The sequence below is a fragment of the Ascidia mentula genome, chromosome 6 (assembly GCF_947561715.1).
Source record: "Ascidia mentula chromosome 6, kaAscMent1.1, whole genome shotgun sequence".
NCBI lineage: Eukaryota > Metazoa > Chordata > Ascidiacea > Phlebobranchia > Ascidiidae > Ascidia > Ascidia mentula.
Window position 1 is genome coordinate 5,478,815 of NC_138571.1, and position 26,956 is coordinate 5,505,770.

The window sequence follows — 26,956 nt, forward strand, 5'->3', positions numbered from 1 at the left end:
TTGTTAGTCACAGCCCAGCTAACACACAACGTAATTTCGACGTTCCCAATGTCGCAATAAGGTCGTAAACACGTGTCACACTCATATTTTATCAAAGCAAATGTTGAAAAATAGGTTTCAACCAACGTTGAAAAGCAACGTTAAGAAAAACTTTATTTCTACGTTCCATATACGTAAATTGCAACGTAACTGCAAAACCAATATGCCACTGCTTTGCAATGTTCAAAGTGACCTATTTAAAGGTTGTCTGTCTACTTAGAGAAAGAGAAACAACAACATGTGAAGCTGAAGATGTACCATCCTGTTCCCGTACACTTCTTTCAACTTAATCAAATATTGCTGGTACCGAGAAGTTTCGCCAGAATAGTTTGCGCACTAACGCCAATACGCAGAGGCCGTACGGTCGTGCATCAGTAGTTTGTGATGATGTACGTCGGTATTTTTTTTATTGTTTCTCATAATGTCATGAAATTTTTTACACATGACCTACATGTCATATCGAAACGGCGTTCTGCAATAATTTTTTGTTAACTGTTGTCCATTATTCGCTAGAATATTTTTCGGGCTTACACTATTCGTAGCCGCCATACGGTCGTTCTTTTACGGTTTGTGACGATGTACATTAGTTAGTAAGGATACCTGCAGTGTTGCCAGATTTTTTTTATCAAAAGCGCCAATTTTTTTGTTTCAAAACGCCCAAATGCGCCCAATTTATTAAAGTTTACATATGTCAGATGCGTACACCAATCGTCATTTTATGCCTATGGTTGGCTGCACTCATCTAACAAGAAACACTTAAACGTAAAACTAAGACCGTGAGCATGACACAAGACTAGTGATGTTCCCAGTTCCAAATTACCCGGCCCGGCCGGATCCGGATAGTTATCAATCAAATCCGGCCGGATAATATGGATCCGGCAGTTTGTTAACACCGATTCAAGCGTGTATTTTACCGGTATGGCAAAAATGTTTGATTGCCAAACAGAATGCTATGTTATGGTTAGCTTAAACATGAGTGGAACAAATCAACGTGGGCATTTATTAATATGGTACAACCCGTCACGAAAAACCTTAATAACAAACAAGCGAAAATCGTTAGTCTAGCATGACAGCTGGGTCCAAAAAACGAGTAATTTGCGAATTGTTTGTCCGTTTTTAGGACAAAAATGCTTTCCCAACTATCCGGTAAAATAAAGGGGAATATCTGGCCGAGTCCGGGTATTGAAAATTGGTCAATATCCAGCCGGGTCCGGGTACCCGGATCCGGGGCAAGACATCACTACACAAGACCCGTAAAACTGCATTATTTTCATCACAGTCGTCAATGCAATATGATTATGACGTCATATTTCGTTGTGTGGTCAGATTGTTGTATTTGAAATAAGGCTGAAACAGCGTTCTGTCACATAATTAATTAAATTATTCAATTTCCAAAACACGCCCAAATGCGCCCAAAGCGCAAGGTGCAACAAAAAACGACCAAGTAGACAGGCCCAATTGGGCGTAAAACCAGGCCTCAGAGACTATTGACCGTTTTGTGCTAATATTTTGTGCAAAAATAGTTAAAAAGACTTAGTTTCTGTTACCTACTTCAGTTATAATATATTTTCTGTCCCTGTAATATTGACTAGCACTTGACAGTTCACATGAAAAAAAACGGTTTTGCTTATCACACACGTGCAGAGAGCAAATTACACGACTAATTAGCTGCCTTTGTGGTTGCAACGAAGAAATTTCACCTTATTGCACTCATTTGCGTTGGCAATTAAAAAAAATAAGTTTATTTACACATTTAAGACCCAGCAAAAGCACCCAGGTGTTGTTACAGGTATTACAGGCTCTTTAACACAAAATTGAAAGAAAATTCTTGATTCAGTATCGTGATGGGACGTGTTTCATTCTCTGCAACAAAAATGCTTTGTAACGTTATATAGGAAACTAATTCACTTTAATAAATCAAAAATATTACCAGAACCATACTTGGCTTAATTCCGTAACTATCAACAATAAAGTTCCGCTCCTGTAAAACAAAAGTTTATGAACATTATTGACGGTTTTGTAAATCTTTAATACAAACGAAATAGCCAAGTCGAGAATTTCATGATACAGACGTTTCTATTGTTGGGCTACAATCGTTTTCAGTGTAAAATGTGATTGTGTTTTCAGTAATTGTCGTAGTGCTACTTTTTAATCATTCTAAACAATGTTTTGAACCCTTAGTCTCCGAAAATTGCATTGTTATTCTTATATATTCAACACAGCGTTTCTCACGGAATATTGGCGTCTTCTCAGTTCTTTTGTGAGCAAATTTTTTCCATAATTAGAAACACCACAATTCGTTAACACCAAACTTTTAATTTTGTGAAAACATTTCAACAACATTTTAGCTCCTTCATCTCCGAAAATATTTTTCTCCAAGTTGAAATATTCCAACTGCGAATAAAGTCAAGGTAATCAAAAATATTACTTAATAGTTATGACCGGTATACATAACTACGAACAAATTTTCGGAGTAAAGTGTTTGCAAATAGTTGGCGAACACTTTTAAGATATATGCTTTCGATTCGATCGTAGAGACAAAAAAAGAAAAAATCGATATTTCGTAAACGACTTGAAAGGTTTTTGGAAACACACGTGTTTGGAAAATGTTTTGGACATTTTTCGTTGATCGTGTGGAAATTTATGGGTAATGCAGTGAATACATCAAGGAGAACATTTACGTATGTCCTGCTAACTAAACAGCATTAAGCCAGAAGCGAACATGTTCCGGCAATCGTGAGCTTTGCTTATTCTGGACAAATTGAACCCTCATTTATTCATGTTCTTCTCTTCTTGTTCATATTGCACTGGGTAGATGTAAGAATATTGCTTTATATTTTTTTGTGCCTTTGATTAGTATCAATTTTCGTAAAAAACAATATAACAGAATGTATAAAGATTGTGAAAAAATACATACTGGCGTATCTAGTTCCAGTAACGCATCACTGAGAATTTTAATTCCGTCCTCGGTAATTCCACATGATCCAATCTCCAAAACTTTTACTTTGTTCAAACATCCGCAAATCAGCTTTACTCCTTCATTTCCGAGGGCATTGCCATTCAAATTGAGGTAACGAAGCTAAATTGGATATGTTTTAGTGTCATTTGCAGAAATCAGTGTCGCAAACGATGAAAATCTAGCTTGGGAATTCTTGACAGTCGTATGTCAATCTTAATACGGTAGACTGAAGGTAGTCTTGTACAACAAGTTTCGTTAATCGAAACCAAAGCACATTTAAAGTGTTTGTTTTGAACTTGAATCCTATTGTAAAAACAAATTGATAAATCTAACCACGATGAACAGTGGTTTAAATCAGCTTGTGTCGTGAGACTTAGCGACATTGCGACATTGGGTTTCATTATGATGTGCGTGTCACATATATCTTTCAAAAATGTTTTCAGTAAAACGTACAACGATTGTACAGAAGCACACGACATTCAGAAATTTGTACACGAAATGAGTGAATAATTTTTCAATATTTTTCGTACGTTTGATTATGTAAATTCTACCCAGTTAAGTATAGGAAGCTTTCTCCACAAAAAGATCGATTAAAGTAAATTTCTCTGCAAATCAATCTGTTATCTACAAAATATTTTGTGATTTATTCTGCTTTCAACTAACCTTACTCTGCATTTTGTTGATTCCTTTACAAATCCATTTTAGTGAAACAGAGTTCAGGTTGCAGTCATCTAACCACAATGTGAAAGGTTGGCGGATTCTTGGCAGGACATCGAACAGTGAATGGCATGCACTCAATGATAAGGGGAATCCCCCCAAATTCAATGTCCCAGGTAGCTTTGGTGCAAGTAAATCCTTTATGTCATCGGAACATTCTTGTAGATCAATCAAAAAATCTATAATTAGGAATGTAAAATTAGCGATTAATTGATGGTGACTCTTTTCAAGATCATTTTTAAAATTGCCCCATGGTGAACACATGACAATAATTACCGGCTAATATTTTGAATCGTATTATCCGTACTTCTTCCGTAATAAAGTTGACAACTTCGTCATAAAATATTTGTGACTTCCCTGAAAAACAAACATTGCTTTACACTTCTCCTATGACATGCGTGTCAACCAATAAGAAGGCGAAGAAATTGATCGGTTACACCAGGAGCGCCCAAACTTTTTTTAAATGAGGGAAAGTTTTTTCTTGGTAAATTAATATTCTTCGTTTTATTCTCTTTCATCAGATTAAGACCTCTTTTTTCAAAGATCTTTTATTGGGAGTAAAAATGCCTAATCCGAACTTTGGCGGGGCATGTGCAGCACAATTTAAAACCACAGTCGCGGGACACATTAAATTCCGCGGCGGACCACATTTGGCCTGCGAGACACAGTTTTGGACACCCCTGGTTTATATCTATCATCAAATACCTACCAACATGCTTGCCATTTCCTAAAAGTAGGCCGCATAAAAACCGTTTAACCATAGACCAGTGATCTTCCTTCACTACATTTTTCACAATTTCCACAAAAGACTCAAGTGGCATGTGCGTTGAAATGTAAATCGCTGCAAAAAATTCTTGGAGCATTTGGTGTTGAAAGAAAAAAGTCATGTCTCCTTCAAACAGTTTTTGAGCAGGAAATCCTAAGTACTGTGGGGTTTTGATCACAAAATCTTGCACGTCCACATCGTTCAGACCAACCTTTGTCAGATCAGCAGTTTCGAATAGAAGTTTTTTATTTTGCATGCCATTATAAGCCATTTTGCCAAGAAGTGCTTTTAACTCATTAATTGGTCGACCTTGAGCAAAGCGGGAGCGTTCAATTTGAAGAGATACAACGTTAAAGACTTGTACAATGGTTTTTAGACCAATTTTTTTGCACAAGCCAGCACTTACAATAAACTGTAGGAGCATGGGATTGTGGCAAAGATCAAACAATTGAGGAGATTTATTATTCATGCTCTCCCACAGCTCATTTGCACTGTTTCCTGCAAATGCTTTAAACAACTTTTCCATGTTCTCAGTTGAAAGATCGTGGACATTTATGGTGACATCCGGACGTTGATCAAAGGAAAGTGAAAGAATGGAATGCTGGCGAGATGTGAAAACTAAGTGGGCTTGTCGGAAAAATTTACCATAGCAAAGATTCGCGATAATCTGCTGAACTGACAAAGGAGTGTCCAAAGATGTGGCCAGTGGTTTTATGTTTTTGAGGGTCCAAGCAAATTGATCATATCCATCGAAAACAAAAATGCATTTACTTTGATTATGTATCATCCATTCAAATGCATTGTCGTGTATATCTTTGTCAAGCTCATTAAACTGATTAGCAAGTAAAAGAGCTTGAAGAGTAAGCCTAAAGCCAGAGGGGTAAGCTAGGTCCATAAAATTGATCAAAATGACAAACACGTTCATATTTAGTAAAGCTCTGGTCAATCTCTTTGATAAAGTTGTTTTACCCGAGCCCGCCGGACCAATCAAAGCAAGAAAATGAGTTGTCAAAATAGTAGACAACAAAAATGCAAAATCAATAACTTTGCCATCAAACTTTGTTTTTACTTTCCTTCTTGTGGAAGGAACTAATTTCTTGTTTAGATCAGATTCTTGCTTTTCGTAAATATTGGTTTCAAGCAAAGTGGGATGGACCATAGGAATTTCAGCTTCACGTATCTGTTTATCGTGAGGCACAACAACCGGCTCCAGTTTTTGCAACTGAACTTCCATAATTTTATCGGCAGCTTTTTTAAGGGGATCTGTGAAAATCATACATTTTTAATTATTCTGAATCATTTGTTTTGCGGTTGCTAGTAGTTTAAACGTATTTTTGTACCTTGTTGGTGTTTGAAGGACTGGGAAAAACTGAGAGCTGGATTTACATTTACGCTATTTTCTTCGCTTTTGACTTCCCTTGTGTAGTAATGGTAATTCTTTTAGAAAAGTTCAAAAATTATTCAACCCTTGTAACACAGCAGTTAATTAATAGTTTCAAAAAACGTAGAAACAAAATTTCAGAAAATGGAATGATTGTCTATACTTTTCCTACCTGTGTTACTGTTACTGGGCCTTCTTGATAATTATGAACATCACCCTGCACACCAACTACACTGTTGTTTATGTTCGATTGTTGCGCCTGGATTCTCTGAGTTTGATCTGCTGTAATCATATACAGTATTATTAGTAAATATAGGTCGGTATTATTAATAAATAGTTCGGTATTGTTAGTAAATAAATCGGTATTGTTAGCAAATAGTTAGATATTGTTAGTAAATAGTTCGGTATTGTTAGCAAAATATTTCGGTATTGTTAGTAAATAGTTAAATTTTGTTGTCTATATGCCGTTGTCTTTTCTCTGTGCCGCGGTTGCCGCCTCCTATACGCGTGTCGTGTATTGCTCGACCTTGTTCACTTTGCGCAACTCCCGCTATAAATCACCAACCGCATTGCTGGTGATACCGACGCTCCAAAACGTTGTTTGGAGGTCACGGCATTTGCGGACAATACGTAGCCCTGCTAGGCTACCATGCCTGAGTGTAGTAGGGTGGTGCAACAGGCAGATATACAGTGCGTTCTCGTATTCAAAACGACGGATTTGCTATCAGAAAGGCGCAACAATTTAAGCCAACTCGACGCCGCACCGACAAGGCATGTGTAGCAAGGATAGTGACGATAAAGTATCGCCTTATAACATGTGTGATCGTCTTTTACTCCCTTTGAAGTTCCAGGAATATATTGTATCGTTTAAGTATAAGTCCATTGGTGGTTTTATGGCCCATCTCTCCTCTACACAACAGCACCAAAATTAGCTGCTGAAAATCTTACGCAACCCCATGAGCTGTTCACAAGATCTTCCGGGTACTCAACAAGTCCTTGCTGTGTACAATCTCATCCAGAAGCAATAGTTTATTTTACTCTGGAGAATATTAGGTTCCTATATAAGTCATAAGACCCAGCAACGGTCATTGTGAAACAAGCTGAACAGTCGCCAGATGCATTATTGCAGAGGGCCCTGAAAACAAGATTTCTTTGGTTTAATTGCCATACAGGTCCGCCACTTACGACTACAGAGCTGTTACACATCTGAAGTTTAGAAGTGGAAGCGTGGTGGCTGATGTTTTACGGCCACTGCTCGGTGCAGACTATCTTCGCGCTAATCGCCTGTTGGTCGACAGCTTCGCACTCTCGAATCGTGCTTTGCCATAACGAGAATTTGTTGGAGAAGTTTCCATTGGTAAAAGTACCTAGTTTTATGATTCTTTGCATAAGCATGGTGTTCAGCACCACATTTGCCAACATCATGAAACACCACTGTACGGTTCCTTAGCGGACAAACCGAAACAATTTCTGTGGTCGGTCAACTGCAAAAGGCTTCAAAAAGGATAAAGACGCTCTCGCCAATGCTACGTTATTGCGCCATCCACAGTGGAGAAGTCTGCATCGCGCTCACGGTAGATCAGTCCGCTGTGGGTGCAGTCCTTGAACAATTTTCCGACGGTCATTGGGCCCCACTTGCTTTTTTCAGCCGTCAGTTGAGAAATCCGAAAACGAAGTACAGCGCCTTTGACCGCGAGCTTAAGCTGCGTTGCACATGGCACTTCTGTAGTTTCTGGAAGGGCGCAAGTTTACTGCGTGCACCGACCACAAACCCCTCACGTTTGCATTCAAGAAGGCTGCCAACCCTTGGTTTGTTCGCCAGCAACGTCAACTCTCTTCTATTTCAGAGGTGTCAAACAAGCCTCTTCTGCTGAAGATTGTCCTGTTCATGATGGCACTCTACCGCCAGGTTTTGCCGTCATTGCGGGATACCCTACAACGAATTTTGCCGCAGCCGATTGCACGTCGTAGTAACCTTCGCGCGTCGGTCCCTTCATCATTGAAGCCCAGCCTATATGTATTTGTTCGCCGCGACGTTCACATCTCTATTGACCAGGCCATGCAATGACCCGAACATGGTTCTTGAATCCTCAAAACGTTCACATAGGATATGGGAGGTCGTCCTCAAACGATTTCGATCAATCATCTCAATCCGGCCCATGTTGACTCAACGATGCCAGTTCCGGTTGTGGTACCTTCAGAGAGAGGAAGTCCACGACGCAACGTACGACCCCAGCAACGTTATCAGCATAAAACTTGCCCGATTCAGGTGGGTGGTCCTATCGCCATCGCACTATTCGTCCGCCTTTTCTTTGTGTCGCGGTTGCCGCTTTTAGTACGCGTGTTTTATATTATTCGACCTTGTTTACTTCGAGCAACTCCCTCGATAAAGGACGTTTGAAGCGGGTTCGCGGCACGCTTCTTACCCGCTTCCCGCCATTATCGGAAAATCGATACGCATCACAGCCCAAGCTAGTTCGGAAGCGGTATCGGCGAACTAGCTAATAGGGGAGGGTTTGGAAGCTAGTTGAGCGAACTAGCTTCTTTTTTTGTTTATCAGCTGATCGAAAAATATGACGGCCAAGTCAAGCTTGGTTAGGTTTCCATCACGAATTTGTAATGTAGTTGAATATTTAATGAGGTTTTATACTTTTTTTCTAAATTTTGAATAAAAAAACTAATTTAAATCTAAGTAAAATGGGCTGTGACTTGGACATTTAGAATGAATCATCTGAAGACAATCAACTGCAAAAGAATGCTATGATAAAAAGACTATTTTTATGAAGTCTGTGATGCGTTGCTATGTTTTTGTGTTTCACAACTTCTCTAGCACACATACAAAACAATTCAATTACCGCTTTTGAAATAGTGCTTTTCATTAACTATTATATATGTCCAAAAGCAAGCAAAAGGAGTTCATAAAAAGTATTGAACAAATATCTTGGTGATAAATTACAGTAAAGCACCACGAAGCTCGCTCGTTATGTTTGTTTTTCACGGTTTAACAGTGCAAGCTCGCTCGCAAGCCATTTTATGTAAACAGCAAGTCAGTGACAAATAAAGCATCATGTTCTAGTGCTTTCACCAAAAAATGCACCCAGTAATTAATGTTTCACTCACCTGAAGATTTTTGTTGCAGTGGAGCATCACTTTCAGAAGATGATTGAAAATCAGACAACATTTTACCACTTTCCATTCGGTATCAAAAATATCTATTACGTATTACATCTGTTTAACAGAATTTAAAAATAAAGTTTCGAAGTAAAAGAACTTGTACAGATGTCCAATGCGGGTTGACGGCACCATTCTTGCAAACTTCTTAAAACTGAAACACTAATAACTATTTATTTTTGCTGTTAGTTGTCACCAATTAACTTGCCACGAAACATATCAACACATGTGTATCTCTCCAGTTACAATAAAGCACTTTGCGACCTGAAATCTCTTCCGCGCTGTTCAAAAAAACATTTCTGATCAATCTGCTTTCCTAAAGGTTGAGGTTGACTGAGTTGGTGAAGAAAACAGAGGTGTGGTCAAGATAATAAAGAGAGAAGCAAGAGCGCTCCACAGCTGCTCATAACCCTAGCTCGATGCTGTCGTTAATAGCAAGCACAACGTTCGTTGTTTACCCAAAATGCTTCTTTTTTCCACAAATCTGAATCGTAAAAGCTTCGGTTTGATGTTTGATCAAATACAGGACCCTGGCATGAATAAAACAACAAGTTTAAGCAACCGACTGAAAGACTTGAAGAGAAGTATATTTACTCAAGCGCACGAGCGTTCATGGCAAGCAAACAAACCCGCAGCGATTTGAGAAGACTTAATGGCGACATAAAAACTTTATCTTGACAGATGTCCTTCGGGCAAGGGGCATTGTCTATTTGTGTCTGGACAACGAACGAAAGCGATCAGGATAAACTTTAGCTGTATAGTCGCTCGCTATGGTTTGCCAGCGACCGTTTCAATTTATGACCATACTTGCAGAGGGTGAAATATTGCTGTAATTCCGTGGTAGTGAAAATCCTTTGATTTTTTTATGTTTTATTTTCACCATTTCTTCGTTGCTGCATCAAAATCGTATTCTAAGTTAGTTTCAAGAATTTGTGGGTATTCTAAGTTAGTTGCTAAATAATTGCCTAAGCAGCTCCCCGGGACTGTTTATGCCCTCCAATAGGTCACAAGATCTTCCGGGAGGTCTACAAATCCTTGCTGTGTACTGTCTCATTTTGGTGCAGTAATTATTTTTTTGTAACTAATCAGGTCTCTATGTATACGTCACAAGACGTAGCAATGGTGAATTGCAAAGAAGCTGAACAGCAAGTTCAAGATTGTGAATATATAACAGGGGCCTTGAAAACAAGATTTCTTGGTTTAATTACCCTATATAGGTCCTTTATTCAGCTGCAAATGCTTTAAATGTTAGGTCACGTGACATGGCTACAACAGCGACACATAGTAGAAAAAAGATAATATTGTACAGTTACAGTTGGGGCATGCCATTTTTCACTCCAAAACTCACCACCAGTTGTATGGACACTTTGCAATATAAGATATGTGTCGGATGACAAAAGTATTTAGTATACTAATCTAATAAACTCATAGCATGATTACACATGTTTCCGAATAAAACAAAGCGTAGTAAATGTGGAATATGCCTGAAAGTTTAATTTGAGGGAAGCTCGTGTTACAATAAAGTATCCCAAGTGGTGGAACCATACTAGAAATTGGCCAAGCAGAATCAAGTAGGTGAAACAACATAGAACTAATGCAAGGAGTTTTTGGAACGGAGTGTATTAAAAAGATGCAATTATCAAAGTAGAGTGGGGAATTTTCAAGCAGTAAGTGGAATAGGTCTATCTGTGTGTCTTCTTGGTGCGCTTTGTAAGTATGCAGTTTGTTAAGGCCTAATTTTGGCCTTGCAGATGTCAATTACGCACGAAAAACATGCGAACTTTTGGTAACAAGACCTAATGCGAAACACAGCGAAAACGATCATTTTGTTTACAGGAGGTTAAGTATATCAACGTTGTGACTGATATAGTAGGTAGAGTACACAGTCAAACGTTTCTATATAGATAACGAATTAGACATAAGCATAAAACCAACTGCATAGACACGCTAAGCTGCATTGATCAGCCATCGGTAAGCAGCCGAAAGAAATTATATTACTGTCTCTACTTTGTTTATACTATTGTGACGCGGGGCCCAACGGCACCTATGGGTGAGCATTTGCTTGATCGTATTGTTTCCACCAAGTTTTCTCGGTAAACTTGCACCTAATTTGGTGCCCAACGGATGACGGCGATTTCATAGTCACCACAAAGTGGAAGTCTTTGCCTGGACGTATGCTCGGCAAAGCCATCTAGAAAAGTCACACCAAGCTGCTTTTAATGTGAGACAAATTTAGGTATTCTCCATTAAATCAAATTGTTTACTCTTTTAACCGCGTCTCTAGCGCGCTTACGGTTTCACCGCTCCACCACAGTCCTTACAAAACAATTTTTTTAGTAAATTAACAGATACAAATTTCGTAACAACGCACACTTGCATTTTCAAATCAAAATATCATTTTGAATTTTGTTTATTTTGAAAACAAAATTTTAGTTTCGGAAACAAAATTCTGATCGATTTGACTAATCATTTCAATGTTCCAATTAATAGCAAATCGTGACTCACCTACCTGGTCGTCAAATAAGTGCTCAGTGTTTACGATAAACCCCTCTGGACTTGCGTAATTCTCTAGTGCCACCATGCGAAAAATTAGGTGAACTAAAACAAAATTTTAAAACTAAAATGTTATCGCACTGCCTGAGTGTTTGCCTCTAGTTTAGCGTTACACTGACACAGCAGCATAATTTGTTAAGGGTTTAAAAATGATTGTAAAAACCGTGATACTTGATCTGAACTCCGACCGTCGCTGTCATATGAAACTTTGGTCACGAATTCGCCTTCAACATGTGGAACTGATTACATGAAAAATTATCAGTACCGCTGGCTATTGGAATAATTTTGTGCAGACTAATATGGTTTAAAATTTAAGCAAATTTCTGCTTATTAGCCCTGGATAAAACTAATGATATTCCCTCCACTTCTTTTCAAACTACGCATGAATCAATAAAAGCAATAATTCCTGCAGTTGTCAAAACGACTGCAATAAAACAATTCTAATCAATAGAAGTAGTCATTGGTTCATTGTTTATTTTTATTACGATCGCCATAATCAGTGTAGTTACGAAAATAGTTGCTTGTTTACAATACAAGCCTAATTATGTGTGAAAAAAGCCAAGCCTAATTATGTTTATTATTTGAAACGTTTTGTCAACATATTTTTTTTTTTTTTTTCAGGTACGTGATAAAGCAATGTCGAGCATTAACATTAACAGGCGATAGAAACAACAAGTACAGGTGTGTAATAAAGAAATATCGTTAACGAACGTTAACAAAAAATAAACAACAACACAACGAGTGCATGTACGTAGTAAAGAAAAGTCGAACATTAACAGGAGATAACAATAACACAACAATATACAAGAAACAAGAAAGAAAAAGGGGTATCGATCATTAAGGAAATTCGCGATGACACAACAAATACGGGTACACAAAAAAAAAGTTGACGGGTACTGACACAAGGTGGTCAAATGGCTCTTACAATAAGGTCCGCAAGTGGGCGCTGAGGCGAGATTTTGTTCATTTTGCCGGGAGAGTAGTTTTCATGTAGTTACAATTAACAATTTTTACAATATACAATACAAAAGAAAACAGGGAGGTGTAATTTTGGGGTGTCATCCGGGAGAGGGCGGTAGAGCACGGTTTTTGCGATTCATTGGTTGGGTATGGCGTTACAACATCAGCCAAGACTTCCTCGAGAAAAGGGTTGCCCCTGTTCCGTTGGATAGCTAGCTTAAAGTGTACAGAGGTTTTGAAGGATGATACCAAATGCCGGGAAATGTCGTTGATGGGTCGTATGTCGTGTTTAATTCTGTTCCGTGTTTTCCAAATAGTGTGTGTAAGTGAGGTGTTAAGGAATGCTGCTAATGTTTTTGTGTATGGTGTTGTGTTATGAAGTTGAGGAAAGACGATGTGTAAAGGTGTATCAAATAGAGAAGAGTTTGAGTTAGTTAAAGTTCGGAAAATATTTTTAATTTGGGTGAGAAGAGGTTGAATGGAGCGACAGTTGTGAAAAAGGTGAGAGAAAGTTTCTAATGAGGAATTACAAAGGTAGCAGTGGGGTTCTTGATCCAGGGCAAGATAGGTTCGTTGGCATTTTAGCGGAAGAATTTTAAGGGTAAGGCGATAATTAAAAGTTTTAAGGTAGTTGGGGAAGATAGGGTGGTGGATTTGGGACCAGTCGTTGAAATGATGGGGTGTGGTGGATTCGTCCACGATACGGTGATAGAGGGGCTTTAGTTTATGGGTCATGAGTTCAGTTTCGGTAAGGTTTAAAGATTTGAGGAGGTTTAGAATATATAGATAGTGGGGAGAAGGTGTTGTTGCGTGTGGTAGGTAATTTCTAGTACGAAGGTTGAAAAGTTTGCTGAGGGGGAGTCCAAGATTATATTCTATGAAGGAAAGTTGCGGAGTAGTTGGGGAATCCAAAAGGCGGTGATTGTAATATTGTTTGATAGAATAGAGAAGTGATAGGTCAGCGTAGAGGGGAATGTTTGCCGCGCCGTAACCACCATGGTTACGACGGGCTGCCAGGATGTTAATTGACAAGGTTGGATTATTTGGGCCGACGACGAACTTTACCACAATGCTGTCGATCCGTTCTCGTTGCTGGGGTGGTAAGGAGTAAGTTTTAGCAAGGTATGAAATTTGGGGTAAAAGTATAGTTTTTGAAAGGATGCATTTAGAGTCAAAAGTAAGAAAAGGGTTGCTGATAGATCTGGCGCGGGATTGTAAAGAGGTGATTGCTTTGTGCCATGTCGCGGTGATGTCTGATGGTGCGCCTATTGGGGTATTTAACGGGCTTATCGATTTAGGGTTCCACTTTATATTACACAAGGTTGGGTCGTCAAGGGGAGGTCGAAGGATGGCAATCGCTTCGGTTTTGGTGGGGTTGAGTTTTAAACCAGAAAATTTAGCAAAATTGTCAATGAGACCGAGGGCTTTGGTGAGGGAGTGCCGATGAGCCACCACTAGGGTGACGTCATCGGCGTAAGCGATTGCCTTGGGTGTGTTGCGGCATGGCACCGGGGTTGAAGTGATAGCAGGGTTGTTTTGAAGGGCAACGAGAAGCGGATCTAGGGCAATCAGGAAGAGGTTCAGACTAAGGGGGTCACCTTGTCTGATACCTCTCCTGATCGGAAAGTCCGTTGTGGCAAAGCCGTTTACGAAGGCCCGGGAGTTGGCGCTAGAGTGAAGGGCAGAAAGGTAATTAGTAAAGCAAGTGGGAAAGCGTTTAAGATTTAACTGAAGAAGTAACCAGGAGAATGAAACAGAATCGAAGGCTTTTTGAAAATCTAGGGAAATGAAGAAAGTGTCCGAATTGATGGAGGATGCGTGGTGGTGAAGATCGCGTAAGAGTGAAGTTGCGTCGGATGTGGATGAGCCGGGGGTAGCGAATTGGTTTGAAGAAAGAATTTTGGGAATAAAGGGTTTGAGTCTTAGGTTCAAAAGTTTGTGGAGAATTTTAAGATCAGTATTTAACAGAGAAATGGGTCTATAATTATTAAGGAGAGTGGGGTCATTTTTCTTGAAAATTAGGGTAAGATGGCCAAGGTTAAATTCTGTTGGGGTGTAGGAATTGAAATATGCGTAGTTGAGAGCTTGGGTGAGGTCGGCCCCGATGAGGTCCCAGTAAAGCGAGTAAAACTCGATGCTGAGACCGTCGGGGCCGGGGGTTTTGCCTGAAGGAAAAAGGGAAAGTGTTTTTCTTACTTCGTGCAGTGTGATGGGGTTCGATAAGGTTGTAAGGGGTTTTAACAAATAAATTAGAAGGGTCGGGTAATGGAAGGTGTTGATCAGAATAAAGAGTTTCAAAGAATTGCCGGGTGTGGGAAAGAAGTTCCTTGGGGGTAAAAAGAGGGAGACCATGAGTGTCTTGAAGCTCGAGTATAGGACTGTGAAGGCGTGAGGGGAGCAATTGGGAGTAAAGGAGTTTATCAGTTATATTCTTAAAGTGGGCGTCGGAGGAAAGAGATTTTAGAATTAAAGAACGGGATTTAGAAAGGTAAAGAGAGTTTAGGTTTTTTTTGATAGATTGGAAAGTACGGAAGTTATCGGGAGAGGGATTGTCGTTGAGAATTTGGCGGGCGGTGTCGAGTTGTTGCTGTAAGGTGTAGGTTTGGTCGCGGGATTCTTGAGCCAGGCGTTTGGAGTGGGATTTTATCAATGATTTAAATTTAAATTTAAGAGTTTTTAAGAGTTTAAGAGTCAAAAAGTCCATGGGGTTAGAGTGGAAAGGAGCGAGAGTTTGCCAAAGAGGGTAATAGCGGTGAAAATCGAGGCGAAAAAGAGGGTCGTTAAGGGTTTTAGTGTTGTTCTTCCAGGTACCTCGTCCCCTGGTTGGGGCAGAGATAAGGTTGACGGAAACCGAAACTGAATCATGATCCGAAAAAGGGCATGGGATGAATAAATGTTTGCTGGGGATTAACGAAGAGGAAAGATAAATTCTATCAATTCTGGACTGTGTATTTAGGGCACGACGGGAAAATTGGCGGAGGTTTGGGTGAAGAAGCCGAAAGGAATCCTGTAGGTTAAAAGTTGTTAATAATTTTATAAGGTTGTAGCTGGGCTGTCGATTGGGTACTGGGGGGTGTTTGTCCAAGGTAGGGTCAGTTACACAGTTAAAGTCACCAGTAAAAACAATGGGATGGGTAGAAGAAATGTAGGGGTAGAGAGAATCGAAGAATTTATTATTGAGTATGTAGTGATTTGTGCCAGAGGGTGCGTATATATTAATTAAGTGAAAGGTGTGGGTCAGGGTTGAAATGTTGGCCGCAATGATGCGACCGTCAGAGTCAGAAACGGAGTTAAGAATTCGAAGATTGTAGGAGTTTAGAAGAACTGCGACACCCCCGCAGGCTGGGCCTTTTAGAGGTGTCGAGTTTAAGAGGATGGGGCCAGAAGTCCATTCGGACTTCCACAGGGATTCGGTTTGGGGGGTAGGATGAGGTTCTTGAAGGCAAAAAATGTCAAAGTTTAAAGAGGAAAGGTACCGGAACAGGGCTTTTCTCTTGGGGGCTTGGCCAAGGCCGTTAACATTAAGGGTACATATCTTTAAATACGACGCCATTATAAAATTAACACAAGAAAACAAAAAAAAATAAAGTGGGTGCAACAGAAAGTAAACAAAGAACGGGACAAAATTAATGGGGTTGTGGTTGTTTAAAAACACGATGCATTAAAATCATCTGGTATCACTGCTTTACAATTACACACTAATTTCTCTCCCGGCGCAAGGTTGTAGCATGATCCATAAGTACACGCTATCAAAAGTCGCTGACATTTGATGTTCAGACAGCGTGAAGGGCTGAGGTAAGCCTCTTCTGAGGCCCAATTACCACATCTGCACTTAAGGTGCAAGTTGTTACAAAGGCATTTAATACTCTCGCCTGTTGTGTATGCTGTACTGCAGCAGGGTGTCTTCTTCGACTTTGGGGTGGTTGGGCTCTTCTTCCGTTTGCGGGAGCGAGCTTCCGTGAATCCTTCGTTGGGGTTTGACTTGGGGGTGGATGTTGCTGATGGAGTTGGTTGCACGCTGTTGGTTTGGGTTGGGGCGGTGTTAGCCAACACTGGCTTCGGCAAGCTGTGAAGCACCGCCTCTGGTGTCTTCAGTTGGCCTTGCACCGTTGTAGCGCTAGAGGGTTGCGCCTCTGATGGCTTCTTGCCGCTTTTGGTGACGTCATCCTTCACAGTCGGCGGCTCAGAGTCACCGACTTCAGCGGTCATTTCTTTGTATTGACCAGGTGTGACGTTAGTCACCACAGTTGACGGAGGGGCGTCAGCGATATCAGCTGTCACCTTACAATTAACACCTGACTTAATGTTATCAATTGCCGTGTCTGGCACATGCAGGTGCACAGGTGGCACGACTTCAGCTGATACTTCTGCGATGGGGTCTGGGGTAACATCACCTGCCAGACTTGACGTTGTGGCGTCGTGCGCTTTCGCCTCTGGCGCCTTCTTATCTTTACTTTCGTTGGGGTTGGCCGCGTCGGCTTGTACGTTCTGCGCGTTATCGTCGGTGTTGCCACCTTTTGCAGCTGCGGCCCGTTTACGGTCTTCTACGTGCTTCGCGAAGCTGGGGCAATCGCCTTTCGTGTGGCCCATTTCAGCGCAAAATTCACATTTTCTGGGCTGACCGTTATATTTAATTTCAACAAATGTTCTACCGAGGCGTAGACGCTCGGGAATCGGATTCTCCCTTAACACTGAGGCCTTCATGACAATAACTCGTCTGCCTCCATATAGACCGAAGTCATCAAAAAGCTTCCATCCGCGAAGTGTCGGGGCGTATTTCGAAAAATATGCAAGTAGAGATTGCATCGTGGCGCGCGGGGGGACCCTCGTTAAAAAAACCCGTTCCTCGTCCTCGCAGTGCGCGGTTGCGTAAACCGGTTTGCCACTTGCTCTTAACGTCATGGCTAAACTTCGGGCTTTCTCCATCGTCGGGCAAAAAAATTTGACTCTGCCATTAGGGTATTGATAAATACCTTCTAGGGTATTTCGCCAGCGAACATTCAATTGGCGTAATAGTAGGTGTATTTCTGGACGTTTCAGGCCCGGATTAAAGCGGGCGTCCACTTCAAGATTTTCGTCTGTATCGAACGGATTAGTTCCTGGCACAGAAAGAGCCGCCACACTTGGCCCGGCTACAGCTCTGGCAAAATCCATCTCGCAACAAAATTGTGTGTCAAATAAACAAAACACACGCTGGCCACTTGCCGCTCACCGCTACTACAAAGCAATATAGTAGCCCTAAAAAGGGCCGGGCTAACTAAACAAGTGACCTCAAGCCTCCTCTGCACTTTCATATAACGGTTAGCAATTCTCGTCTCGAAAGGAGTTCCAAATAATATGGTAAAGTCCTTTGATCACTGTCCTTCACCAACCAGAATATTAATAAACAGAAACGACTCGTAGAACAGAGTATACCTCGGAAAAGGCAATCTTTAGTAAAAGCCGAAAGATTTATGCGTGTGAAGAGAAACCAGAGTTTTACTCATAATCAATACAAATCATTTTAAGAAGGGTGGTCTATTTGTCGATGAAATACGATAAACCACTACGGACTTACGTAGTTCGATAGTGTTACATACGAAAAATTATGTGAACTAAAACAAAATTTTAAAACTAAAATGTTGTCGCACTGCCTGAGTAACACAGCAGCATAATTTGTTAAGGGTTTAAAAATGATTGTAAACACCGTGATACTTGATCTGAACTCCGACCGTCGCTGTCACATGAAACTTTGGTCACGAATTCGCCTTCAAAATGTGGAATTGATTATATGAAAAATTATCAGTACCGCTGGCTATTGGAATAATTTTGTGCAGACTAATATGGTTCAAAATTTAAGCAAATTTCTGCTTATTAGCCGTGGATTAAACTAATAATGTTCCCTCCACTTCTTTTCAAACAACGCATGAATCAATATAAGCAATAATTCCTGCAGTTGTCAAAACGACTGCAATATAACAATTCTAAACAATAGAAGTAGTCATTGGTTTATTGTTTATTTTTATTACGATCGCCATAATCAGTGTAGTTACGAAAATAGTTGCAACGTGCTTGTTTACAATACAAGCCTAATTATATGTGCAAAAAAGCCAAGCCTAATTATGTTTATTATTTGAAACGTTTTGTCAACATATACAAAACAACAAACAAAACATAATTTAAAGGATTATGATGAACAAATGAAAACTGAGATAGAAAAGAACAGAAAATAAATTAAAAATTAAAATTTTCGAATTTAACTCATCTCCTGTTTGCTGTGGAATGTGTTCTGTTACCAAAACTATGTAATGCCGATAAGATAGCAAATTTCTTCTCACAAATCAAGACATTTATTTAGGTTTTATTTTTTGTGAGTAAGTCGGTGCTTTTTAAGTCCTCCCAACTGAATAAATGTTTTTTGGCAAACAAGGCATTCATATGGTCTTTCTCCGGTGTGGATGCGAACGTGTAGCTTTAAACTTGTTGATGTGGAAAATTGTTTCATGCAAACATTGCATTTATATGGTTTTTCTCCTGTGTGTGTCCGAGTGTGTATCTGCAGGTTACCCAAAGTTGTAAAATTTTTTTCGCAAACCTTGCATTTATGAGGCTTTATCCCAGTGTGAACTCTCATGTGATTTTTAAGATGAATTTTTAACCTGAAATCCTTTTCGCAAATCTCACATTTATTTGATTTCTCTCCTGTGTGAGTGAGGAGATGAACTTTAAGGCCATGTTTTCTACCGAAAAGTTTCTTACATACGTTGCACTGATGTTTCTTCTCCTTCGTGTGGGTTGCAGTGTGGTCCTTTAACGTCCCCGAATATGCGAACCTTTTTTCACATACGTCACATTTGTATGGCTTTTCTCCTGTGTGTGTCCGTAGATGTAGCCTTAAGCCTTCTTTTGTAAACTGTTTCTCGCAGATATTACAAGGGTATTTCTGAGACTTCAATCCAGTGTGAATCATCAAATGAGTCTTAAGCCTCCCATGTTGTATAAAGCTTTTGTCACAAACATCACATTTGTAAGGTTTTTCTCCAGTGTGGATTCTCATGTGAGTTTTGCATTGCGTACTTGTAGTGAATCTCTTTTCACAAACTTCACAATGGAAGGGTTTCTCTTTCGTGTGAGTACGAAGATGTTGCCCAAGGCTTCCACTTTGACTGAATGTCTTTTCACAAACATTGCATTCAAATGGTTTTGCTCCCGTGTGACTTCGAAGGTGAACTTTAAGCGAACTTTTCGATTTAAATTGTTTCTCGCAAACATTGCACTGGAAAGACTTTTCTCCGGCATGGTTCATCTTGTATATATGAGATTCTCACTGGAAACAAAAACATTTTGTTTGCAATTTTGCACACATGCAAATTTTTGAAACACTCTTTTAGATTCTTTACCTTTATATCTTGCTCCAAGTGCGCAATTAGGAATTTCAATGATTTTTATTAACACGGATTTTATCTTTGCGAACTTTAAAAACACTCTGGAAGGAAAGTAAGGAATTTGCTGTGAAAACCTAGCTTATCATATATAGCATGACTAGTACTGTCAAGAATTTTAGTCTTGCTAAAGGCGATCAAATTATAGATTAAAAATGTACTGATCTTCTGGCATAAACGTACTGTATTCTTACGACGTTTCGTCTGCCATGCGTTTCGTCTGCAATACCTGATGAAGTCTCGCCGCATGGCAGAAAAAACGTCGTAAGAATACAGTACGTTTATGCCAGAAGATCAGTACATTTTTAATTGCAATATGCCTGGCAGCAACAGGAATTTCCGATTAAATTATAGATTAAATAGTTGAAAACATTCACATGTTTTGTTTATTCGTTTCGGTAAAATCTAACGTTTCGGTAAAATCTTATGCCATCATCAGTTGAAAATAACGCATTTGGACGGGAATATATCCAGGAGTATATAGAGCTGGACTAACTGACGTCATAGATCGCAGAGAAGTCTTTCGTGGATGGTTGCGTCATGTATTATTGCTATCAGTCACCCAGAGGCGGAAAATACGCAGCAAACGGTGCAGAACGGTGTTTTTTGCGTCATCTCTACAACTGATGATGACAAGTTCTTGCCGAAACGTTTCAACGGCATGGGCATGTCTTTTTATTCTCAGAATTATGAGTAAATCCGTTAATAATGTTCCTAACATAGATTAAATTTCTTACTAGCACAAGTGAATTACCTCATGCCAAACTCTTTGGAAAATCAGTTTAATTGGGTCAGACAGTGCAGTTTGTTTATTTCAGTAACACCAGTCAAATTATGACATGTTATCGCACTGCCCGGGTGTTTGCCTCTATACAACAACATAATTTGTTCAGGGTGTCAAAATGGATATCCTTGTTCTCAACTTTCAAATGACAGTTCCTGATGCAACGATCTTATAATGACGAAGCAAAAATATTGCTACGTCATCACCATCAAGGCAACGGCTGAGTTGTGGAATATGTTCAATGCATGTGTGTGTAAGAAATTCCTATTTCCCATGTGATAAGTTAAAGTGCTAGTTCATGTTATAGTGCAAATTATATCCTCTGGTCTGGGCTGCCTGCATTACAGTCTAGCGTTTGGTCATTCTAGTCTTACTACTATCGCGTGACAAGTGCACGCTTTGCCTGCTTCGGTCCATCGTAAGGAACGGTTCACATGGGACAGAAATTGCTTACACACACATGCATTGAACATATTGTACAGCACAGCTGTTTCCTTGATGATGAAGACGTAGCAATATTTTAGCTTGGTAATTATAAGATCGTTGCACTGTCACCTCAAACTATGGTCACGAAATCGCATTTGACTGATTTTCGCCCGTAGATTAAACTAGTAATATTCTCTCTACAATTCAAACTTCATCACTGAGTTAACAAACACTGTATGTGGTCAAGCATATCTTTGAGCAGGCGATCACTATTTTGTACCGGGGAAGGGGAAAAACAATCGTCTTTCTTATTTGTAAAGAACAATGCTTGGTTCTAGTATGAAGATAACGCTTACACCTAACAAGCGTTCTTGTCACTTATCTTACCCGATGATTATTCTCTGTTCCAATTGATGTATTCTTATCAACCGCTGCCAAAATAATCAAGTTTTGCACGTTAGAAACCAGCACAAAGTAAACTTCCAGTTACAACATTGCTTTTGTGCAATACATAGAGTGTTCAACATTGCATAGTAAACTTTCTGCAGCATTTTGGGGTTTACAATATTCTAGACTGTTATTATAGGGTGACTATTATATAGGAAGTAAAATTTATACAACTTACATCGAGGCAGCAAATTTTTACAAACACCTGTAGTGATGCACGCTACACCACGATTCTACAAGGTAAAACATGACTTTAGCATAACACAACAACATAACCTTTTCATGCTTTGTATATAACACAAAAATCATTGCAAATTCACTCAACCTTCAAAAAACCTTTACTTTGACCTAATAAAACGATCTTTAAAAAGTATGATAGAAAAGAACACAAGATTCCTCCAATGAACAATCATTTCTTGATACATGCTTATCTGCGATGGCCACTGTGCAACACGCATGTTTTCCAACCTAATTCCCTTCACAACTGGAAAGCAGACGGATTTAGGCTTTCCTGCAGAACTCCCAACAGCTTTCTGGCATCCGAAACGACGACAGACATTTTTTGTCGCACACTGTTGTGAACGCCTACTGTTTTCCGTTTGCTCATGACGCCCAATTATAGACGATTTCGACTTTAACTAACTAACTAACTGGTACTTAACAGAAGTAGCTGTTATTCGCTCAATCACTAACGCGCTTGTTCACTTTAATTCCCGCCGCCTGATGGTCATGACCAGCGGGACTCCACACGAAACGGCGCATTGAAACGCCGTTTCGTTCAGATACTTTAACACTTTAAAGACCAATGCAAAATGCGTCGGACGGTTGGAGTTCTTATGGAAAACAAAGGGGTTTAAAGGCTGTAGTTCAAACAGACCGATACGCTATTCCAAGCACACACGAATACTTCACTCAGATATCAGTTACATGTAAATTTTTTGTCATTTAACGTAGTTTATTTTTACCACAGGTAGCTGGTATTCATTCAACACCAGATGATCCCAGCTTTTATGCGTTTGACGTTTAGTTGAATAATCTCTGAGGTAATTTGTGTTTGCGATATAATAAATACTGCATGTTGTTTGGTTGCGCAATGCTGTTTACATATTCAACCAACATTATAACAATGGGCATAAATACGATACGAACGGATGCTTGTGCCATGGGCATTGTTCTAATATCCTGCAGTAGTTGTTGTTTACCGGGTTGTAATACGGGATATGATATATACAATAATAATGCGTTGCTTCGGTTTAACATAGCTGTGGTTGAAAGAGACTGCAGTCACAGGCACCTCGACAAGTTTAGACAACTTGATACGAATATACGAAGAGCGTAACATTGAATGGCAGAATTAGAACGCGACAATAAGTACATAACTTTTAGTGAGACACATCGTAATGACTGCATAAACGAATCTTAGTGTTTAGTTTTGTGTTGAGGGTAAGGTTACACTCATTGTAAAGGTAAATTTGGTTCAAATTATCTAGAATATGCGTTTGTTCAATACTTGCGCCGTTGTCTGGTGCATGTTGTTGGTTTGCTGCTTTGAGACGGAAGCATCTGGGAGGACTTGTGCTGTGTCGTATGCAAGAAGACAAGCTTGTGCGAGCAGCTTTATCACCCACACACAGTGTGAAAGAAGGTGGGAGTTGTCATGATTGCTTTGTCGATAAAATATTCAATAATCTGAATAACTTGTTTCAAAACTCAATGTTTATACAAGCAGAGATTGCTGCTTTGACGAACAACCAAACGATCCGTTCATGCAATGTTACCGGAAAGGTAAGAAGTCTTAACATACGGGGTAATATATAAATGTGCTTGTGTGTGATATTGTTCTGGTGGTGGGTTATTCATATTCTAACCGGGCACCCTGCGTCATCTTTCTTATATATTTGATTCTTTTGGGGATTTTAGTTATGCGCAGCTATACGACTTTATTACCTAACTAGCTAAACAGAGCTTTTATGGCGAGATATTTACGTGAGGGAAATTGTTGTTGAAATTTATGTGAGCTTCTCGCACGAACGCGCGATGGTAAGACAGCTTTGTCATTAATTTTGATACCTATGGTAATGTATGTTTCTGATTACTTTGAACATTTGCCGTATTGCGAAAAAATCAGATAAGACGTTTTTGCTAAAACAAATGTTTGTTGTTTGAATATTTTTTCCGAGTAAAGGTAAATAAGGCTGCAACAATAGCTGCGTGGCAGCGGTAAAGTTCTAAAATTCGTGCAGATGAATGACACCAATCATCACAACGTTGTTTGTAGCCTTTGCCAATTCACATATTATCTGTTAAGCTCAGGCCATGACCCAAATATAAGTTTTTGGTTTGAAAATTATTCTTCGCATAGAACATGGTCCACCATTTTTGACTAATTGTTTGTCCCTGCAGAACATTTTCCAATAGCCTATCAATAGTATATATCTTGGCCACTCTATACAAATAATCCCGGCACAACACACATTTTTGGGTATCAATACATGCCTTCTTGCTCTAACCACCTCAGGGACGGGTGATAAGGGATTACACCTTATCATGTCTGGCTACTAAACCTAAGTTTTCACAAAGACTTAGCAATGATATTAACTCTAATATTTAGTTTATTTTTAAAAAAATTTAGGACGTGTGTAGTATTGTCGATGCAGACAGTGAACGAAACAAACGCTTCGTTTAAGTAAGATGTTTTGCATGCTTTTAAAATACCTCTGTGTAAAGCTTTGCTAACCATTTTTGTTCGGAAAGAAAGATATTTCCAACAAACATGCCCGAAACGCTAGTTTAACCATGTCACGCATGAGGGAAATCCCCCTCATGAGAAAGGGCATCGGGGAGATCCCCATCGCCCTTCCATGAGGTGGTTAGAGTATGTACATTGTTTTCGACATCTTTCCGTGAAAATGTCTCCTTTGAATGCAAATTATGACATATTTTTGATGAAAACTTTTTTTTTTTGCAAATACTATCAATAAATTCATGTTTAGATTCAACTTCCCTGCGATGTGAGGAAACAAACGTTCTGTGCGGTTCATTCTTTTTCCCATCAAGGTAATATGTGCAAAACTTGTTGTGTATACGTGGATTCCAGAATTCTTTTTGCAGGCGATTATGCCAGCTTTGGGGATGTTGTTGGAATGATGATAAAGAAGTCTGTAATTATCCTTCAAAATATGGTAAGATATTAAAAAAAAACGCTTTCTGACCTCGCCTAAAATAATTTGGAAACAACCTTCAGGAGACGATGTTTGTCCTACTGTTATGTCGCAATAACACGTTTTGTGTGTTTATCCAGTGTGTGTTTCTCCTCCAACAACTGATTTTGGAATATTTTCAGTGAGTCTCCACATTTTTTGCATTTATATGGTTTGTTTCATGCAAACATTGCATTTATCTGGTTTTTCTCCTGTGTGTGTCCGAGTGTGTATCTGCAGGTTACCCAAAGTTGTAAATTTTTTTTCGCAAACCTCGCATTTATGAGGCTTTATCCCAGTGTGAACTCTCATGTGATTTTTAAGATGAAGTTTTAACCTGAAATCCTTTTCGCAAATCTCACATTTATTTGATTTCTCTCCTGTGTGAGTGAGGAGATGAACTTTAAGGCCATGTTTTCTACCGAAAAGTTTCTTACATACGTTGCACTGATGTTTCTTCTCCTTCGTGTGGGTTGCAGTGTGGTCCTTTAACGTCCCCGAATATGCGAACCTTTTTTCACAAACGTCACATTTGTATGGCTTTTCTCCAGTGTGTGTCCGTAGATGTAGCCTTAAGCCTTCTTTTGTAAACTGTTTCTCGCAGATATTACAAGGGTATTTCTGAGACTACAATCCAGTGTGAATCATCAAATGAGTCTTAAGCCTCCCATGTTGTATAAAGCTTTTGTCACAAATATCACATTTGTAAGGTTTTTCTCCAGTGTGGATTCTCATGTGAGTTTTGCATTGCGTACTTGTAGTGAATCTCTTTTCACAAACTTCACAATGGAAGGGTTTCTCTTTCGTGTGAGTACGAAGATGTTGCCCAAGGCTTCCACTTTGACTGAATGTCTTTTCACAAACATTGCATTCAAATGGTTTTGCTCCCGTGTGACTTCGAAGGTGAACTTTAAGCGAACTTTTCGATTTAAATTGTTTCTCGCAAACATTGCACTGGAAAGACTTTTCTCCGGCATGGTTCATCTTGTATATATGAGATTCTCACTGGAAACAAAAACATTTTGTTTGCAATTTTGCACACATGCAAATTTTTGAAACACTCTTTTAGATTCTTTACCTTTATATCTTGCTCCAAGTGCGCAATTAGGAATTTCAATGATTTTTATTGACACGGATTTTATCTTTGCGAACTTTAAAAACACTCTGGAAGGAAAGTAAGGAATTTGCTGTGAAAACCTAGCTTATCATATATAGCATGACTAGTACTGTCAAGAATTTTAGTCTTGCTAAAGGCGATCAAATTATAGATTAAAAATGTACTGATCTTCTGGCATAAACGTACTGTATTCTTACGACGTTTCGTCTGCCATGCGTTTCGTCAGCAATACCTGATGAAGTCTCGCCGCATGGCAGAAAAAACGTCGTAAGAATACAGTACGTTTATGCCAGAAGATCAGTACTTTTTTAATTGCAATATGCCTGGCAGCAACAGGAATTTCCGATTAAATTATAGATTAAATAGTTGAAAACATTCACATGTTTTGTTTATTCGTTTCGGTAAAATCTAACGTTTCGGTAAAATCTTATGCCATCATCAGTTGAAAATAACGCATTTGGACGGGAATATATCCAGGAGTATGTAGAGCTGGACTAACTGACGTCATAGATCGCGGAGAAGTCTTTCGTGGATGGTTGCGTCATGTATTATTGCTATCGGTCACCCAGAGGCGGAAAATACGCAGCAAACGGCGCAGAACCGTATTTTTTGCGTCATCTATACAACTGATGATGACAAGTTCTTGCCGATACGTTTCAACGGCATGGGCATGCCTTTTTATTCTCAGAATTATGAGTAAATCCGTTAATAGTGTTCCTAACATAGATTAAATTTCTTACTAGCACAAGTGAATTACCTCATGCCAAACTCTTTGGAAAATCAGTTTAATTGGGTCAGACAGTGCAGTTTGTTTATTTCACTAACACCAGTCAAATTATAACATGTTATCGCACTGCCCGGGTGTTTGCCTCTATACAACAACATAATTTGTTCAGGGTGTCAAAATGGATATCCTTGTTCTGAACTTTCAAATGACAGTTCCTGTTGCAACGATCTTATAATGACGAAGCAAAAATATTGCTACGTCATCACCATCAAGGCAACGACTGAGTTG

General features: G+C 39.4%; 3 protein-coding genes across 4 annotated transcripts; all 3 read right to left on the reverse strand.

Annotated features, from left to right (window-relative positions):
* Positions 1-1,775: 1,775 nt before the first annotated feature.
* LOC145905371 (NACHT, LRR and PYD domains-containing protein 3-like) lies at positions 1,776-9,093 on the reverse strand. 2 transcript variants are annotated; one of them, XM_082992554.1, is made up of 10 exons: positions 8,983-9,093; positions 6,035-6,144; positions 5,822-5,918; positions 4,425-5,744; positions 3,992-4,072; positions 3,662-3,894; positions 2,957-3,118; positions 2,272-2,433; positions 1,970-2,020; positions 1,776-1,902 (listed from the first exon to the last, which is right to left on the reverse strand). In XM_082992554.1, the coding sequence occupies exons 1-10, from the start codon at positions 9,056-9,058 to the stop codon at positions 1,873-1,875; spliced, it is 2,322 nt and encodes a 773-aa protein (XP_082848680.1). In that variant the 5' UTR covers positions 9,059-9,093; the 3' UTR covers positions 1,776-1,872. The 2 variants fall into 2 exon arrangements, with proteins under 2 accessions (XP_082848680.1, XP_082848681.1); XM_082992555.1 differs by lacking the exons at positions 1,776-1,902; positions 1,970-2,020; positions 2,272-2,433 and having other exon boundaries at positions 2,964-3,118; positions 3,667-3,894.
* A 9,793-nt stretch (positions 9,094-18,886) lies between these two features.
* LOC145906987 (uncharacterized) lies at positions 18,887-19,831 on the reverse strand. Its single transcript, XM_082994432.1, has 2 exons — positions 19,289-19,831; positions 18,887-19,120 (listed from the first exon to the last, which is right to left on the reverse strand). The coding sequence occupies exons 1-2, from the start codon at positions 19,829-19,831 to the stop codon at positions 18,887-18,889; spliced, it is 777 nt and encodes a 258-aa protein (XP_082850558.1).
* A 5,158-nt stretch (positions 19,832-24,989) lies between these two features.
* LOC145906988 (uncharacterized) lies at positions 24,990-25,808 on the reverse strand. Its single transcript, XM_082994433.1, has 2 exons — positions 25,573-25,808; positions 24,990-25,401 (listed from the first exon to the last, which is right to left on the reverse strand). The coding sequence occupies exons 1-2, from the start codon at positions 25,806-25,808 to the stop codon at positions 24,990-24,992; spliced, it is 648 nt and encodes a 215-aa protein (XP_082850559.1).
* Positions 25,809-26,956: the final 1,148 nt, after the last annotated feature.